Genomic DNA, 19,787 nt, shown 5'->3' on the forward strand with positions numbered 1-19,787 from the left:
GTTCTGCCCTGCAAACCAGGTCAAACACCTCCATGCCTCCACGGTCCTCCTCGCCACCTGTGGAGACGAAATTCCAGAGTCTGTTTTCAACTACTACAATGCTGCCAGATGAAATGCTAGTTTGCTCTGCTATAGGGAGAAAGCATGATCATTTCTCAATATAGTTTTATTTTGTTCCCATTGCACATTCCCAGGAGACTGATTAAACTCACCTTCCCCATATATAGGGGCCATACAGACTCTCTGCAGCAGTCAACCAGCGTTCAACAATGCCAGAAAGCTTGCTGATGGCTGTTGGCAGCAGGCAAGGCTCTGCCCACACTCTGCTCCTGTCAGAAAACAGAAAACATCAGGTGATACTTCAGCAAACTGAATTATCTCTTAGAAAAATAAAAAATAGTCTGACTGCTTACCACACTTCCATGTATGGTAACAGAGCAAGGAGACCTCCCATCAGACCCAGGCCCTCCTAGACTAATGTTCCATGGAACATGGCAAAAGGTAACAAAAATCCCTTCAACAAGGCAACGCAAAAGCAGCTGCAATGACTTCAGGGGACAGTAGGCAACATTGATGAAAGAGGAACAAATCTTTGCCAGTGTAGTGCCATGAATTTCTTTATACCCAACTACACGTCAAACTCTCTCCATGCTCACAGCTCATGAGCCCAACTGTTCCCTTGTCAATGACTCAACATCTTTGCTACTTTACAGTGTGAAGCACTGTACAGAGACATAAAATGCAGAATGAACTCACTGCAAATCTTACCTTGGACCTATGTCTGCATGTATGAGGTCTCCAGCCACCAGGGCCACTAGGTAGGCAGGAACTGGATATTCCATGTAAAATTGATATACACCTTCCTCTTCTAGGTAGGAGCTTTGGGTGGCACTCATCAACACCTGTATGCCTGCTGGAGCCTGGAAGACCAACATCACATACATCAACTCACCAGATAATCACAGCTGAATGACTGAACCACAAATCTCTCATTTTCTTCTATGCCTGATGAAGTACATTAAAAACACTCATTTACACAATACAGAATGTTAGATTTCTGTGAGGTTTTTATACCACAATCTGTCCAATCCATGTAAACATACCAAGCAAAGATATTACTCCTCCTATATGCCAACTTCCCCAAAAACACCCACATATCAAATTATTTCATCTGTACAAAATGCAACATTATTTGATGCTGATTTCAAAAGACTTCAGGTTTTTTCTTTCAAAAAATGGTACAATACAGTTGAGTATTATCATCAATAATGACTACTGGAAGCGACCAGCCAAATTCTTATATTTACATTTCACAATTACTCTTTCAGCATTGAGTACAACAAAGGCAAGATCCAAGCATGGCAGGCAAGAGTTACTTTTGTGGCACTACCCTGATTCTGGTGCAAGAATCAGAATTGGATCTTAAAAAACCCCAGTGTTCTTCATAACACTGAATCACAGTATTTTAGCAGGTGTAAATTGCTAATAACATATGATGTAATTATCCTTTCACAGGTTAACAGCAACCAAGAGCTCCATGAAGCATTCACAGCCATCCCTTACCTTAACAGTAGCTGAGTAGGTGCATTTCACTGCAGGGGTGTCAAAGCAGGGGAAGAAGGAGCGGTTACACACCGAGTGTCCCTGTGTGAAGACAAAGGGCTTGGCATTGCCATATGTCAGCTCTGGATCCAGCCACCAGATCTATTGAAACACGACAGGAAGAAGAGGTGAGGGAAAGGAACAGCATGATGAGGATGAGCTGCCAAAAACAAAATGTGAAATCAAGAGGATTGTGGGGGAGAAGCACCACCTCAGCTGTTTATCTCCCCAGATGAACACCTGGCACAGGACACATTTCCATCTCTAACAATACATCTTTCTACTCCAGTTTATTTGCTGGGAATGCTCAGAAAAATTTCTTACTGTCTGAACACTGAGTGGTGACATATAACATAGTGAATTCCAGCCACACACTGTTTCTGTTGTATCAATTTGCTTGGTTAATAACAAGTCACTAGCAAACATCCACACAACCTTCTTCTCAGAGGGAGTACTCTCGATATCTCCATGTTTATAACTCAATATAAACAGGAATAGAAGGAGTCAGGTAGCATAAGCTGAAAAGGAAAAAAAAGCAGTCCAAAACAACCCCAAATCCACAAACCAAAAATCCCTGAAGCTGAACAGTGTACACAACATTATCTCTGACCCTGACACTGCCCTCCTGGCTGAAGCATCAAACATTTTGACACCATGTAAAAAAGTCAGTATATGTAAGAAACATCTGGTCAAGGACACTGGAGGCCCCATTTTACAGAATGGATAAGGAGATTCTGGGTGGTCATAAAAGAAAAGCCAACAAAACACACCACTGAGCACGTCAATTTTCAGTACCAAACAGCAAATAAATCACAAGTCAGACCCTCAGCAAATAATTAGAACAGATTACGAATAATAAGAAAAAGTCCAATTATTTGCCTTTTGGTCTTTTTGTTTCAAAAGTGTGTGCTTTCACATGCTCCCTGCCTCCAACTTTGAAGTGTAGGAGCGACTTTAAATAAGGATTTCCCTGTAATCTGAGAACTCTGGAGCTGAACTTTGATGGAAAATACCAAATATTGTGGAATTTGCAATAAAATTGGAACCACTGGAAGTCTTGGAAACAGTCAAACACAAGGAACAAAACTTCTGAGTCTGCTGAATTCTTAAATCAAAGGAACCAATAAATCTGAGATCAGGGAACAGCAGTTAGTGCAAGTTAGTCAGTTCTGGTCCTCAAGGGAAAGCAACGAAACACAGAAGAGAAGCCTGGGTACTAAGTCTGCTCATGTTTTAACAACATATAACTCTGTCTCCTAGTTAACTTTTGGGAGTTAAAGTTTTCCCTCTCTCCTTCTGTCCTATAAGGTTACTTTCTGATATGTTCTTCCCTTGCCTGTAGACCTTTTTCCTCAGATGCCAGTGTGCTCTTCTCCCAAATCATCCACTGCAGCAGCACCCCCAGGGATCAGTGAAAGGTGAGGACAGGAAACACAGTCAGCAGCTTTCAGTTATTCCTGTGGAGTCTCACACTTCTGCTGGCAAATGTTTGGGGTTTTTTAGGTAGGAGGCATTACAAAATTAAAAACCTTTATCTAGAAGTAAAATCAATCTCTTGAAATTTGTTTTAAGATCACCCTCTTTAATTTTAAGCCTGCAGGGCCACAAACAAGCTTAAAGCAGGACTTCTGAGGAGCCCTGTCTGTTCACATGTATGTGCTGCATTTCAGCATAGCACTGCCCACAGCCCTGGGTCACAGCCCAGGGACCTACATAGCTACAGATTTCCACTGCATTTCTCATGAATACCTGCTTTTCACAGCAATGAGTATCATTTCTGCAATGCCACGTTTTGGAACTGGAGACAGCTGTTCCAGAAGGCATTTGGGGACATGTATATGTCTCATCACATACCAGTAATTAGTAACTTCCACCCAGAACACACATTTACAAAAAAATGAAGGAGCAGTATTTTAATACAGGGTAGTAGTTTTCTTACAATCCAGGAAAGAGGCTCAGAAATTAAATTTCAAAGATCCCCAATGCCTTTTAAAAACACTCCTCTGACCTTTGTGCTTGTATCACAAAGTCTGACTTCCTATCTGTATCAGTAGCCCTGCTGAAGAGATTCATCTTCAAAACATTGTTTCCTTTGCTTTTTGAGAGACAGAAGAGGCTAACAAAGAAAACAGAGAGATAAGGCACCACCAAACCTAAGTTGCAACACTTGAGTAGGAAGGAAAGATTTCTTTACAGTGGAGAGATAAGGGGAAGCTCTCCCTGACCAGTGCAGGAGGAAAACATAAGCAGGAAGGGAAGGGGAACCAAGAGTTGATTCTTATTTACAAGAAACTTCATAGATTAAGGACTTCTTTTCAACCGGTCTTGCTTTTTTTGACATTTGGTTGAAGTTAAGTGAAGCACCAGCCCCACAAGCCAAGAGGGAAAACATTTGCAGAGGATGAAGTATTTTTTTCCCCTGTTTTCTAATGTCTGCAGCTACATGGCAAGCCTCTGTCTCTCTTTCCAGACGCACTTGGAACAATGATGAAAGTTATCCTGAAACAATATAAATAGATCTGTAATATAAATAGACCAGGCTATGCTGCTGGACAGAGGCAGGGCTATGGGCTGGGGACAAGGAGTATAAGCAGCATCCCAGAAAGGAGTGTGAGGCACAGGCTGCTGCTGGGGCGGGTGGTGGAGCGCAGGGACTGAGCAGTATTTGGGGCTGTATTATCTGCTCCACATCCAAATCCCTCCTGCACTTCCCCTTGAGAAATACACATGATATCATCATCATGCTCTTCATTTTTATCTAGCTTTTCATGTATACAGAAGAGCTGTTTCACACATTAAAGCTGTTCTGTGGTGCATTTCAATTAAAAAGACCTGCTGCATGATTCCTTGCAGAACAAAGGCTTTGGGCAGCCCAGGCTTTCCCCTGCCCACATACTGCAAAGAAGCTCACACTTTACATGGCACCTGCCAAGAGTATAATTTTTATTGACTTAGATCATAATCTTTTGCCCAAATCTGGCAAATGACAAAGGCAATTAGCTAAGCCTCTTTTAATTTTAAACCTCTCCATGTTTCTACATGCATTATTGATGAAGGTCACAGGAAGAGCTGCAAAGCCACAGCTTCTGTTCTAGGCAAACAAGCTGCTCTATCTGATGACAAAGTAAACAAAGCACCTGAGATGCAGAGCACGTGACAGGAGCAAGGCACACCTGGGCAGCAAGTCACTCTGTGGGGACTGAGGAATCAAGACAAATCTAAGGAATTACAGGGAAGTTTCTAGCACTGCAAAGAGGGCTGTCCTTTCTGCGAAATCCTGAAGACGAGGAAATGCAATCATTTTTTGTACCAGAACCCAGAGGAGGATTTGCATTTAAGGAAAGAAAATAGCTCTGGTGTTAAGATGTGCACTGCCAAAACAGAGGAATGACAAGAATCATGGGCAAGAGATAGGTGTAGATTTTTCTCTCTAGGGAAGGAAAAAAGAAAATATCACACAAGAGTATTATCGAGGTATGAGGGCAAAGGAAAGGAAGAACAGGACTACTGTCCCTGACACACCTGATTGCTGTGTGCCTTCAGCCCACACCAGGAGAGATACACAATGGTTGTGACAGTTCCTCTGATGGAAACTGGTGATGTACTGAGCATATGGTTTCCTAACAGCACAGGGAGCTGGAATGCTCTGTGAAAGGCAGATTTAATCTCTCAGCTGTCTCTCAATGTCCATCAAACAACCAAAGATCTTGGCTTCTTCCTCCACACAAGAAATAATGGGACAGTCAAATAATATATCCAGATGGCTCAAAGCAAGTATATCAAGACAACAGGTTTCCAATTTTAAACACTATCTCTGCTGCTGATCTTACTGCCAACACATTCACACTGCACTGTAACATGCATTTACTGTTTTATAGGTCCCACAAGTATGCTAAAGGTCCCAGAGAAAATAAACCCTGACCTAAGGAGAATACATTCCTAGAACAGCCAAAGAAAATAGAACTTTTAGAAGACAGAGGTCTGACACTGTAAATCTGTGCCTCACTGACAGAGAATAGGGACTGTCAGAATATTTACAAGACATGAGTATAAACCAGTTGACCCTTATACACACATGGGTTACTCATCCCTGTTAAAGTGCAGTGCTGGGCCAAAAACCAGCAATGACAGAGAGCACTACAATAGCACCAAACCACTTTGGATCCAAACAAAATAGTTCAGCATGCTGAACATGAAGAGCTACAACAGGTGCTACTCAAGGACAAATATTTTGCCAGCCAAAACCTACAATAGAGAGTGAGCAAACATGGTAGGACTTATGTCAGTGAGCATGTCTGCTTCTGCTTTCCAGTATTACTTGGGAAGGGCAGTGCATGTCCCCAATGATGTGACTGACCATCAGTAATCTTGACATGAGCTCCTGGAGCTTCATTTCAGCTGAAGCAGGACACACTGGTAAAGGTACAATAAAGACTTTAAAAAACAGTATAAAGAATAGGTAGTTCACCCCTGATCTATGGGGAGCAAGACAATAACAGAGGGAATGGAAGAAATGGCCTCCAGCACCCACACAGGACTGCATGTGGGGCCAAGGAGACAAACACATTAATACAAGGTGAGATTAAATGAACATCACATCAATCAGTGCCCTGAACCTTCCAGTGGTTTTCACATTCCCAAAGCCAGATCAGTATTCCAATCATACTGAGATCATTTCTCTGTAGACTCAGCAGGACAGACTGCCCCTTTGGCAACAGGGCTGGCAAAACACAGGGGAAAGCACAGGCCAGCCTAAAATAAAACAATTTGTTCAAGAGGAGGAAAGCACATTATCGTGTAGTTTGGGAGGCGTGGCTCAGCCAGACTGAGAACGATTACAGAGCACACAGCAATGCCAAATTAGCTTTAAGGCCTTCTCACCATAAACAAGGCAGAGACTGGACAATAGAAATAGGTTTCTTCATAAACCTGGGATAAAATAATGAACGGAATCTGAACACTGTGTGAGCTACATGGCAGAGTATTGTACAAGGAAATAGTAAAGCCAGGAATTCCAGAGGTGAAAAGGAACAATATCGAAGTGGATCTGAACTTTGAAAGTGCCAGAATCTTACTTCATTTTTGCACTTTTAGAGGAGGATAAGAACATTTAAAAGTCACCATATGACCACAGGAAACTTCTGTCAATAAAAATCTTTATGTGGGACTCACTATTCCAAGTGAGTCAATGTATTAAGACTACCCAAATCATTCCAAGGATGGAATCATTTTTGTGAGCTTCCATGTAGCATTAAAATTAGACAGAGAAACATCCAGTAAACACATTCTAATCAGCAAGACTTTCCTATCAAAAGGAAAGGCCTACTATTTACTTCCTGTGGGTTGTTTTGCAAGAAGTTTTTATGTTCAATTCCTGCTCTTGTAAAATACATTGTAAAAGTCAAGGAGATCCACACATTTACTGGTTTTGACTAGTGCAACAGCAACGCCAAATCAGAGGGCTGAGACACAATTCCTCAAGGCAAGATAGATGCAACAAAGTTGCAAGATTCTTATAAAAAACATTTCTTTTGCAAACAGTCATGAACCACATGATGCAAATCACCTCAGTTTAATTTCCAGCCTGAACAGACTGTACAGTAATAAAAAGAACTGATGTTCCAGAGGGAACTTCATATTTTCACTGTCATAACTTCCTAAAAACACCAGATCTGACAAGCAGCACCTAAAAGGCTGGGAATAAAGTGCTGCTAAATAGCGAGGGTTTAAAAGAAATGGCAGAATTTACAAAGCATTTCACTGCTGAAGAAAGCTAATCCACAGATACGGAAGCACCTCCAAGGCTACATCCAAAGGAGTGTTTTGGGCCATTTCTCATCCCTTTTTTCAGCAGATAACTTGCAGGAAGATGTGGAATCACCCCTGTTCTTCTCAAAGCTCCTGACCATGGCTCATTGGAACACCAGCCTAGGTGTGTAAGGCCTGATTTTGTTAGCAGTTGGCAAAACCCACAGGGAAACTTTGCATTGTGTATGACACGACTTATCCTGAAGGACTGAGTAGAGGCAAGAGTTTACAAATTTTCACTCTCCTCGCCAACAACTACAACGTCCTTAAAGAACGAAAAACTTTTAAATTACTGTAGTGAGGGGGGGATGAATAACCTTGGGGTCCACGCGATGGGGGAAGACAGGAGGGAATGCGGCGGGGGACCGCGGGGCTGGCAGCGCCGAGAGCCCCTGCGGGCAGGGGACAGATGCTGCTGCCCAGCGCGCTGGCGCTGCCAGGCGATGGGGCCAGGGACAGGACCGGAGGGGCTGACAGCGCGACACCTCCCGCCGCCTTCGCTGCGGAGCGGGGGAGCTACCCCGACGGTCACTGCAGGAGCAAAGATGTGAGACAGGCGCGGGCGGCAAGGGAGGGCTCTGCCAGCCGCCCCGGGACCCGGTTTCTAATGTTACCAACCCCCGCCCGGTACTCACGGCGGGGCCGTCGGCCGTGGTGTAGCGGACGATGATCTGGAAGGGCTGGTGCGGCTGGAGGGCGGCGGGCAGGGAGACGGTGAGGGACGAGCCGTAGTCGGTGAAGGGGTCCACCCTGAAGCCGAGCGGGCAGGCGGTGCAGGGCGGCTGGGCGAAGAGGGGCAGCGGCGGCGGCGGCTCGGCGGCGGCGGGCGGGGGGCCGGCGGGCGGGTCCCCCGGGGGGGCGGCGGGGGGCAGCGGTCCGGCGGCGATGCAGGGCGCCGAGAGGAAGGTGGCGGTGACGGGCGGGCTGGCGGCGCAGGGCGGCGCGCAGGGCGGCGGCGGCGGCGGGCAGGGCGGCGGGGGCGGCGGGGCCGGGGCGGCGGCGGCCTCGGCGGGCGAGAAGGCGAAGGCGCAGGGCGCTTCCCCGGCCGCGGCGCGGCGGAAAGCGGCCGAGAGGACGCGCAGCGCCGGGTGCACGTCCAGCACCAGGGCGCGGGGCTGCGGGCGCAGCGCGCAGAGCTCCAGCACCAGGCAGCCCGCCAGCGCCCGCGCCTCGGGCCGCAGCTCCAGCCCCAGGTGCAGGTGCCTCAGGCTGAAGAGCTGCGAGCTGGACGCCGACGCCACGTCCGGCGGCGGCTCGGGAGGCGGCGGCGGGGCCGGCGGAGCCTCCGGCCCGGCCGCGGAGCCCTTGCGGCAGCAGCACAGGCCGGGCGGCCGCGGAGCCGGAGCCGCCATGGAGCGGCGGCGGAGGAGGAGGAGGAGGCGGCGGCGGAGGCGGCGGCTGCTATGTGAAATCCATGGGCGGGCGGGGAGGAGGGAGGCCCCGGCGGCCGGAGCGGCCGGGGCGGGGAGGGGGAGGCGGAAAGGACCGGCCGAGAGAGCGCAGGGCCCGGGCCCGGACAGCAGCGGCGGGCGCGGCCGCCGGGGGGCGCCGCGGGGGCGCCGGGGGGCGCTCGAGGGCGGCCCCGCCCCGCCCCGCCCGCTGCGCGCGCACCAGCCCCGCCCCCGGCCCCGCCCCGGCGCCTCAGGGCGGTCCGGGCACAGCCGGACTGAGGGCGGGCACTGGGACAGCCCGGGACAGCGGCAGCGCTCCCGGGAGAGCAGCTGTTCCTTGTGCATTCACTCCTTCGGTCGTTCTTTCCCTCACTCACAGGTGCGGGTATCCGCGCTTGCCGCCCTGCGTGCCAGCGGCTCCGTCCCGCTTTTTAATCGGCCCGCGCAGAACTTCCCTGCTCTCCCCACAGCCCAGCCCCGGTGCCTGGCCCGGTCACACACTCAGATCCCGGCATTCCTGCTCTGGGGACGGCAATTGGCATGGCCACAATGCCCCGCTCGGGTGACTCCTGTCCCCACCGCACCGCCTCAATGCCTCGCTTTCACCGTCCCCCGCCCCAGCTCCACGACAAACACCCCCAAACCCTCCACCCACGGCTCGCAGCAGGGCTGATTCTTGCACGCTCATCCCACCGGTACCTCGTTTGGCTTTCTCACTGCTCCTGGTCGCACCCCCACATCGAGCTCACAGCTAACCCTAAATAGCCTCCCTTCTTCCCGCACCCCATACACACCCCTTATTTAATCCCTTCTCTCCCTGCTGCGCTGCCCACAGTTTCCTGCCTCCAACTCTCACTGCAAACTGGCCCCAGAGCCCAGCTCAGACGTAATGTACTTTACTCTGTACTGTACATTACTTTACTGCCCAGAATTCGAGACAATCAATCACACACCCTCTGCTGCTACCTTCCTAAATGGGAAAGGACAGAAACCACAAAATTATCAGCTTTGTACAAGCACTTGTTTCTCTGCATGGCAACAGCAGGAGTCAGCAAGCTGGAAAGAAGGAGATGTGTGTGAGTAACTGTGATTTGCACTCCCCGCAGCCCAAGAGAAGCGCAGTCCCTGCCCCATGTAATGACACTTCTGTAAGTTATTTTCACTCTAATTTTCACTGTTATGCTTTGCCTACTTCACTGCCTGATGAGGCTCCAAGGCACATATTTTGGACAAGACAGGAACATTTCTCACATGGTTGTGGGTTTAATGAATCTGTAGTGGTACATTCTGAAAGCCTCCCAAGACTTACACTAACAACTGCAGCATCTGCACCCAATTCCAGCTCAGTCTCCACTGTATAGTCACACTGGAGGCACAAGGTGTGGCCTCAGCACATTGTGGCTGTGGTTACAAGGCTCAGCCAAGGGTTAAACAAAGCACAGTATCACCCTCCACCAACCTGAAGCTAAAGAAAACCTTTGTGTAATCACTTATATATAGTAAAACATATGCTACATTTGCAGTAAAAAAATAATGAGATAGCACTCAGGCTCTTTGGTTGCTGCATATGGCACCCCGCACTTTCTCAGTGTTCTTTTGAAGCACCTTCAAAAAGAAATTTTGTCTTTGCAATAAATCACCTTTGTAACTAAGAAAAACATTTCATCCTGCCATTTTTGCTGTCCATGTCCTCCTTCATCAAATGTCCTGCTTTTATCCTTCTGACACCTTCTCTCACTCATAACAGTTGCCTTTTGAAAACATTCAACTTCTTCCAATTTTGTTTCCAGTGATGCACCAAGCCTGTTTGACCTGGCTTTCATCTACAGGTGATGGGGCAAAGCACAGCTCCAGCAGCCTCAGGACCTGACCCTGCATGACCTTCGCCACAGATAAGGGTGAAGTGTCCTCAGGTGTTCAAGCCAGACCAACTTTAGGGCCTGATTACCCTAATCTAACTGCATGTTAACTCCAGGGTAACTTTAGAAGAATCCTACCTGTGCTTTGGTTGAAGTCCCAAGCAAGTGCAGTGTGTCCACTCATCAGACAGATGAGAGGAGCAGGAACACAGTCTCATGAAGAGGCTCTAAGCTTTTGATAATGAATCAGTGCAGGATCAGCTGCACTCACTATGTTTGGACAGAATAAGCAAAACTGATGTAATAGGAATTCCAGAGAAACAGCAACCAGTTATCCCAGGCAACTCTCTCTCCTCTTGCACACCTGCTGGTCTTGAGCCACAGCCTTTGCTGTAAGGTGTGCTGGTTTTGGTTGAGCTTGAGTGAATTTTCTTCACAGTAGATAGTATCAGGCTGTGTTTGGGGTTGGTGGTGAAAACAGTGTTGATAATTCAGGGATGTTGCAGAGCAGGGCTTGCACAGAGCCAAGGACATTTCTGCTCCTCACCCAGCCAGTAAGGAGGCAGAGGGTGTTCAAGGATATGGGAGTGGACACAGCAGGGACAGCTGACCCAACAACAGCAGGGACAACTGACCAGAGAGATATTCCAGACCATATGGCATTATAAAAGCTGGAGAGGAAGGAAGAGACATTCAGAACGATGGCGCTTGTTTTCCCAAGTCATCATTACACACAATGGAGCCCTGTTTTTGTGGAGATACCTGCCCATGGGAAGTGGGGAATGAATACCTTGTTTTGCTTTGCTTGTGTGGCTTCTGCTTTCCCTATTAAACTGTCCTGGTCTCAAGTCTCAAGTTTTCTAGCTTTTACCCTTTCAATTCTCTCCCCCATCCCAAAGGACTTACAGGGCTTAGTTGCCAGCTGATATTAAACCAGAACATAAGCATGTCCTATCTCCATGCTATTTGGGGTAGGATCTCTTTAAGGAAAGTCGCCATCCCAATCCCAGTGTCTTCTTCTATTCCTCATAGGGTGAAGTCTTCTCTGGATATCATACAATAAAATCTAAAGCAGAATCCAACTTTTGAAAATTGCAATCATCATCATCACCAACCTCTTGCAGATTGTTCCAAAGATACAGATATTTCACTCCCATTTGTAAATATTAACGTTTCTTCCTTCCACTTCAGTGACAGGGCCCTTGGCTTGCTCCTGTGGTTCAGGATGAAAGCCAGTAAAAAAATTACAGCTACCCCTGTGAGCAGCAATACTTCAGCACACCTGTGAAACAAATGCCAAATGAAGCACAGAAGTGATCACAACAGAAAGAATGTTTCCCTCTGTCAGTCTCTGTCTTTAATTCCAAAGTAATAGTGCTGCAGTCAAGATTTAACAAAATGGTTGAGCTAATCCCTGCTGTTCACAGGTGACTGTTCACCTGCTCCATCACAGACCCTTGTCTGGCACCTTGCTGAGCTGTTTCAGCTGACCAAAGCTGCAGCGAAGATTCAGCTCCTTAGGAGAGTGTAACTGGGAAGCAGCAGCAGTTTGGAGCAGTGAATGCTGAGCAGTTCCCTCTCACACCTATGCTACTGGTTACAGCCAGCACCTACTGAAAAGAGCAGCCTCACTTCACCTCCCTTCTTGTGGGTGGTGCCTTCCTGTCTCCTCCTTTGTACAGCATTCCTGCTTTCTGCAAGTTAGCTTTCTGAACTGGACCACACAAGAGCCACTGTGGCATCGGGAAGGGAAGAGGAAGTCCCAGCCTGGAAGAAGAAGGAGGATAAGATCAGGATGGCTCCCCTTTTGCCCAGACTGCCACTAGCTCAGCCTTAGCTGCAAAGTGAAGCCTCACACTGACCCCGGCAGCATGCAGAACCAGGTACATTAGCCCATTTCCTTCAAGGGAAATATTGAAGTCCACGGGGTAAACACACCAGGCCTGTGAGCAAGGTAAGGTCTGTGCCAGTTAATTCTTGCTTTGGACAAGAGTTAAGAACAATCACAACAATGCTTTTTGTGCTACTTCAGGCTACAGTGCAAGCTCTGTTAATGCCACAATCTGCCTGTGGTACTGGTAGGTAGAAACGCTTCTTTCAGTGACTTTGCAGTCATGCCACTCTAAACAGTAGTGCTTTCAGGTAAAGGAAATGCAAAATCTGAGCCTGAGAAGGTTGTCCACCTGACCTCAGCTCTTCTACTTGGCTTGAATACTTGCACTATAAATCATTATTCCCTGTGCTACTCAACATACATGTATTGCAAGCTACCCCCCTGCTGGAGGGCACAAAAATCACCCACTACACTTTTAAAGAAACATTTTCATTACGAAGAAAAAAAGATCAGACCACGGTGCATGACAAAAGGAAAAAAACCACAAAGGCCTGCAAACCTGTTCCCCAGGGCTCAAAAAGGTGCAAAGTTCTTTATGTGCCCAAAACAAACCACTTAAGCCAAAAATGTACAAAACCCAAAATAGTTTTATTTACTTTTCAGATTTCTGCCTCAATGAGACATTTTGCAAACATGCTAAGGCTACAAAATGTCCAAGTTGACAAAGACATGCAACGCTGACCATTCAATAAGTCACGGCTATCACAGGAGCGACTGTGTCCCCCCGGGCCACAGGTCCCAAAAAACAGGGATGGTGTAACAGTGATCATGGCAACGCACTACGCAGGACTCAGTAACCTGAGGTAGGTCATTTACAGTAAGAAAACCATGTCCTACACCAGTGTTACATCCTGATCAACAGGAACCCCTTTAAGGTTCCAGAAGATGTGGGGTCAAGGACTGCTTCCTTAACAAGTGTGCAAGAAAGAAACAGGAAATATCAATGTTGATTAATCTTAGTATAAGTGAGCAGAACAAAGAGTTAAGTGTTACCCATGCCAGTGAAAGCCGACCTAAACCTCTGAGGAGTGTTAGCAGCTTCAAGATAAAGAGTCAGTCAGCTAAAGCAACTCTGAAAAGGCTTTCCTGCCAGCATACAGGGTATGATTTGAACTTTATGAATAATTTGTTACAGATCATTCCACAAACAGTAAGATTTTGGTTGTGTTAGATCAGCGAAGCAGGAAGAGCTTGGGCTTGCTTGCATTAAAATAAACTCTGCTGATACAGTAAGAAATACTGTGTCAGGACACTGAGAAAATACAAGGCCTTAATGTGATCTGAGTGGTTTCTCCACTCAGATCACTAAAAACCCTGATTTGGAAAAGCATCATGGGAAGCAGCAGCTGCCGCCGTGGTGAACATTAGCGATGCCCCAAATAGCTTTGATAAATTACAATGCAATAGTTACACCACAGAGCTCTTCTCTGCTGCGCTAGACAAAGATGTGACAATAAAGGACACTATTGCAAAGCTTCACTTCCACTCAGACACGCAGAAAATCCGGCACTAGGAAAAGACGAACTGTAAGAGACAAAGCATTGTCTGATACAGTCCGATAACAAAGCCAGATCTCTGGTACCATAAACTGTACAAAAATGATAGAAAAGAATATGCACTGTTATTAATACAGTGCTTATTTTAATATAAAATAAACAGCTTACATTTCCACTGTAAATATAGGCTATATACAGAATTATGTATAGATATAGCTACATGTATAAAGCTTCATTATAGGCCTCTGATACATTTATAACTATGGCTCCCTGAGCCATTTGTAGAGTGCATTTAATAACAAAAAATTAGTAATATGGAATAAATACAATAATAAAAACATGAAGAGTTCTTCTGACATGGTTTTAAAAACTCTCTGGCTTGACACATTGTGCTAAAAATTAAAAGATGAAAAGGCAATAATCTGCGAGGAGGGGGAAGAGCTGGCCTGCCACAGGCAGGGAGCATAGCTCTCCAAAATTAAAGTGACTTTGCCCTGAATTTCAGCCCTTGACAGCAACCTTGTTCTCCGCAGCAGCAAACATAGCATAGAAGCGTGAGTTCTCGTTGGCCAGAAGGGCAGTCGGGGTGTCGAATTCCACTACCTGAAACCAAACAAGGCAGATAAAGCATGTCAGTAAAATTCAGCAGAGAATTGACTCCCACCCCTTGGACTTAAAGTAAAGTATCTGCCATAGGTGTGCTTGATGGCACAGGGCTGTATAAAAATGATGGGAAACTACCACTGAGCTCCAGCATAGATGCTGATGTTTTTACCCATTTCAGAATTAACCTACAAAGGAAGTCTCAAAAAGACTCAATTATTAAGACAGAATTATTATTCTGTGGTACTTTCTTGGTATGAAAAAAAAATTTGTCATCTTTCATCTTGTCACAGGCAGCAACTGATTCTGTTGGAGTATTATTACCACGGATATGAACGAACACAGAGATTTTCTACCCTGCAGTGCAGCTGTTCCCTCAGTTCAGCCTGCACACATGGCCCCACCAACCCGGAGGCAGAGAGGCCTCCCTGCTCACCTGTCCCTGTGTTAGCACCATGATCCGGTCACAGCCCAGCACCGTGTGCAGGCGATGAGCAATTGTCAACATCGTGCAGTCTGCAAACGCCTCTCTGATGGTCTCCTGGATCAGCAAGTCTGTCTCTGTGTCCATAGCAGCTGTTGCTTCATCCAGGATCAGTATCTGAAAGCAGCACAGAATCCTGGCTGTCACCCATGGTCACACCTTCCCTCCCTGAATATAAAACTACACAGAGCTGGCAGAAAGGCCACAGCCAAGCGTTGTCACAACTGGCAATCCTTACAGAGTTGTGGGCACAAACGCAGGTTTTACAAATACCCTTTCAGTTTTCTTTATGTAATCACCTTCAACAAAGCCTATGGATGACACATTTTATGGTCACATCCTAGAACTACATGTGGACTATGACCTGGGCCTCAAGTTTCCACTAATTTAAATCTTCTTTTCAAAATATGAATGTCAAATACAAATTTTACCAGTAAACTAATTTGACACATCCCTGGTGGTGACATTCCTCATGGAATGAATCAATACTGACTAGGCTGAATAGCTTTCTTATGCTGGGTAAGAAGTCTCTTCCCCTCAGACAAACTGATTCAGAGTGATTTCTTGTCAAAGCTGAACTGGACATGCTTTGTGTAGGTACTGCAGAGACAGCAGTAACTTCTGCTGAGTAGTCTGACTTTAAAAATAGATGCAGAGTGAACTTTAAAATATTATGATATGTTGCGTTTCAAAAAAAAAAGGTTGTTAAAACCAGAATCCTGGTCAAGCCCAATCTTTTCAAAAATCTTTTCTCGCTGTATTTATTGTTTGTTTTCCATTCCTGGAAAATCTTTCGCTTGGCTGGCAAAGCGTGGTCTCAGATTCCATTTGGAGACCACATTTTCGTGGAGCACCATGTAGAAGGAAAACACTTGGCTCGTAGTCACAATAAGGTGGAAGAAGGGAAGAATCAGATGGTCCCCAGTAAAAGGACACTGAATAAATGATCAGGCCAGTCTGACACACTGTGGTTAGCACTTGCAAGCAATGCCTTTCCAATGGCAGGACATTACATGAGCTGGCTACACATACTTTCCTGGTTGTTTTAACCTTACACCTCTCTGGGCTGCAATAATCATTGGTGTAATTCCTCTGACACACAGAAAGAATCCAGCACATAGAAAGGCTTATTCAATCCTATAATTTTGGTATCTCCAGCTATTTCTTTCCCTGCTGTGCTCACCTTGCAACGACGCAGCAGAGCCCTGGCTATGCACAGTAACTGTCTCTCTCCAACAGAAAAGTTCTCCCCGTTTTCCATCACTTCTGAATCAAGTTTCATAGGCAGCTGTGCAACCTTTGTGGGAAAGAAGAGGCAAAAATCTTAGAGCCCTGCACAAAATCATATAAACACAAACAGAACTCCCAACAATCTTTGTCATCAGAAGAGAGTCAACCTTGTCCCAGCAGGAATTCCTGTAGCCGATGTTCCATAGCCATACCTGCCACCTGACTTACAAGGAAAAGAATTGGAAATGTCATGGCAGCAAGAGTTGCTGCAGAGGGCCTTGCAAAGGGCAGGTTTTAGGTTCAGTACAAATTTGCACATGTGACATGTACAGTCACACATGGAAATATAGAATGGACATCTAAGGCACATACAGAAAAATATCACTTGAAATGCTTTCACACCCTAAGAATCCCTGTAATGAAGCAGCACTCTGCTATATATTTTTTTATATATTTTTTTAGTATATGCTGTATGCTAAAAAACCCCACAGAATACGGCATGTTCCTAAAAATCAAAAAATATCAGTCTGATAAAATCATGGGAAAAATGAAAAAGTGGTCAAAGCATAGAAAACAAGGGGAGAAATGCAGAGAAAACGCTTAGATAAAGAGCTCTAAAGTAGCTACTAACAGATTATGTTGCTTTGGAAGTCAAATGCAAACGTGCATCTCCCAGGGCACATAACACTTACACATTCCTTCATGTGAGTCCTTTCCAAAGCAGCCCAGATTTGTTCCTCACTGTACTGATTGAAAGGATCCAAGTTTGATCTGGAAGGAGAAGCAGCAAACAAGCAGAACTTTAACTCAGCAATGAATGGCAAACCAGCAGTGTGTTAATTCATCCAGACAGGTGATTCCCATTTGGTCTTCCACTAACAGTTTCCTTGCCAAGGAAATCAGATATTCCCAGCACACCGAGGTTAGAAGAGCCACAAAACAACAGTAGAGATGGAAGACAAAGATACTAAAACTTCAACCACATCTAAAGGGAAGCAAGACTTCCATACAGGATGATCAACACCCAGTGCTGCACTGGGCCAGCTAAAATCATTTATCTGTGAGGTTTTTTTGTTTCAAAACCAGAACAGAAGCTAGGATGCCTGACAGCTACCACCTCACTGGGCACCTATTGCATTTCAGGTGTAAGCTGGAAGATTGCTCAGTCCCTTCGTGCCTTGTTGTGGTCTCACTAACCTCACAGTGCCACTGAACAGCACAGGTTCCTGAGGGATTATGGAGAGTTTGCTCCGAAGATCTGCCAAGCCAATGTCATTTATTTTCACTCCATCAATTTTAATGCAGCCTCCAGACAGTTCGACAAGACGAAAGAGTGCCATTCCAAGGGAAGACTTCCCTAAAAATGAGACAGGAAAAACAAGACTGGTGTTTCTACAGAATCATAACAGTTTTCAGATGAGAATGCATTTTAAAAGTTGTCCACATCTAAGAAAAGTTTTAAAATACAAAAAAGTCCTGCCAAGAAACGCTCTGTTAAGTTCTGAGGTTCAGGATTTAAACTTCTGAGCAATTGTGGGGGCAGCTCCTAATCTCTCCTCAAAGAAGCCATCCCTGTAGTGCTGCTCCAAGCCCACTGCCAAAACCCTGCCATGAAAACCCAATACAACAATATAAATTACTTATTTAGAAACTCATTTTGAGGTTGATTTCAGGCACCTCACAAACAGGGGTTTGGATTCTTCACATTACAGAGTTCTGAGATGGCTCAGAGCCAAACCTGGCTGCAGCATCATACAGAGTCTTTCAAGAGAGTCAGACAAACTGCAGCAAGCAGATTGCAGGTACCAATCAGTGGTTTGGGGAGTTAAATATGATCAGCATACTGGTCAAGCATAGTAGGATATCCCTCTGCTTTAAATGGAAACTTGTTTTCATTATTGTTTACAGGAATCTTGCTTATGTACAGATATGGATGGAAACCTCCACTGACAGAGGACTCAGCCACTCCTGTGCAACCAACTTATGCAAACACAGAGGAGAACCAACGTGACTGCCCCAATCTATTCTGTAAATGCATTAATTTAACTCTGCTTAGTGTTTTTCCTTACCTGAGCCTGTCCTCCCCACAATGCCAATCTTTTCCTTTGGTTTGATGGTAAAGGACACTTTTTTAAGTACCAGAGGGAGGTTCTCTCGGTACCGCATCTCTGCATTTTCAAAAACAACTTCACCTTCCTGTGGCCAGTCCAGAGGAGGAGTTTTATTCTTAATTCGAGCAGGAGCTTCCAGGGAAAGTGTCTTTTAACAAAAATACAGAAGTTCAGTTTCCAGTAAACAAAGCACCAAAGGAAAATTATCAGCTGCAGCTTTCAGCAGTTCTTCCCTGCAGACTCAGCCCAGATCATTTATGGCAGTTTCATGATGAGCTGTTTGGCTGGACGTGGGCCCAGTGGTCCAGAGGTTTGCTGTGTTACACTGACCACACTGTTAATTCCCCTCCTGTTCCCTCATTAATGACATCAGTCCTTCTACACAACAGTGGTTTTCATCAATGGAATTCAAAATGTATCTTAGGCCTATTATTTATCTGCACAATACTATTGAGTTTCATGGCACTCCAAAGACTGAATGCAAAATCTGCTGCATTTCTAAACCTCATCTGCTATGCCATGCCAGGGTCAACACTGTTGACTTTGACACAGAAGAGAATGTCCAAGTAACACATTAAATGTCACTCTCTTCCTTCTCCCCCTCATGTTTCCCAGTCCTACTGAATCCCTGAGTCAGTCCCTTCCAGCCTGCTCACTTTTGCTATTTCACTCTGCCCCTTATTGAGCAGTTCACAGATTAAACAGAAAAGTAGAACTCTGAAAGTCAAACACAAGGCTTTATAACATGTTTAGAGTGAAGTCAAGGTCATTTTCTCATATTTGGCACAAGCACCCTCAAAGAATGACAGCAATCCTGTCATGGGATTCACCTCATGCAACTGAACCAGGCCATGACAACTCCTTTATAGTCTCTAGAAAGAGAGAGCTCTACAAATGCTATAAAACAGCATTCTTGGAGTGTGATTTTTCTTATTCTAATATAAATACTTGGAACAGGTAATAAATTGCCCTCTAGAGACACCCATTTCCTACACTGACCATTGAGAGATCCCACAGGGATGTCAGCTGTGAACATCTGCAATATCTAGTTAGAGGCAGATTAATTGTGCACCAGAGATTTGAGAGAAAAGCAGCCATCTGCTACCACAGTGCTCCAGTTCTTTGAGTTTGGAGCTCAAAACAGCAACCTTGAGCCCCCACTGAAAGAAGCTAAGCCTGGGCCTTGGTAAGACCCAGGATCTGAATGGTGTTTCACTGGCCACCCACGCTTCACTTCAGCTTCAAACTAGTTTTACACTTTCATAAATGGCTGTCTAGAGGTCAAAATCTTTTAAAAATCACAGATAGT

The 19,787-nt window shown here is 45.8% G+C and overlaps 1 protein-coding gene and 1 long non-coding RNA gene across 6 annotated transcripts in view; one reads left to right on the plus strand and one right to left on the minus strand.

The window, feature by feature from the left end:
- ABCC5 (ATP binding cassette subfamily C member 5) overlaps positions 1–19,787 on the minus strand; it is a 67,410-nt gene that overhangs the window by 10,748 nt on the left and 36,875 nt on the right. For 3 of the 5 annotated variants that reach the window (XM_063407906.1, XM_063407907.1, XM_063407910.1), the window contains 6 exons: positions 18,437–18,626; positions 17,565–17,724; positions 17,060–17,138; positions 16,321–16,434; positions 15,090–15,254; positions 13,124–14,653 (listed from right to left, as the gene is read on the minus strand). In XM_063407906.1, the coding sequence (XP_063263976.1) occupies positions 14,552–14,653; positions 15,090–15,254; positions 16,321–16,434; positions 17,060–17,138; positions 17,565–17,724; positions 18,437–18,626 (810 nt within the window). In that variant the 3' untranslated portion in view covers positions 13,124–14,551. Of the gene's footprint in view, positions 1–212; positions 330–768; positions 921–1,563; positions 1,705–8,045; positions 9,282–13,123; positions 14,654–15,089; positions 15,255–16,320; positions 16,435–17,059; positions 17,139–17,564; positions 17,725–18,436; positions 18,627–19,787 lie in introns of those variants that run through there. The other 2 variants (XM_063407911.1, XM_063407908.1) reach the window with 2 other exon arrangements.
- On the plus strand, positions 9,501–13,369 carry LOC134555879 (uncharacterized). The gene is made up of 2 exons (XR_010081524.1): positions 9,501–12,543; positions 13,158–13,369. It is a non-coding gene; the product is annotated as an uncharacterized LOC134555879 (long non-coding RNA).

This window comes from Prinia subflava, chromosome 11 (assembly GCF_021018805.1).
Source record: "Prinia subflava isolate CZ2003 ecotype Zambia chromosome 11, Cam_Psub_1.2, whole genome shotgun sequence".
Lineage (NCBI taxonomy): Eukaryota > Metazoa > Chordata > Aves > Passeriformes > Cisticolidae > Prinia > Prinia subflava.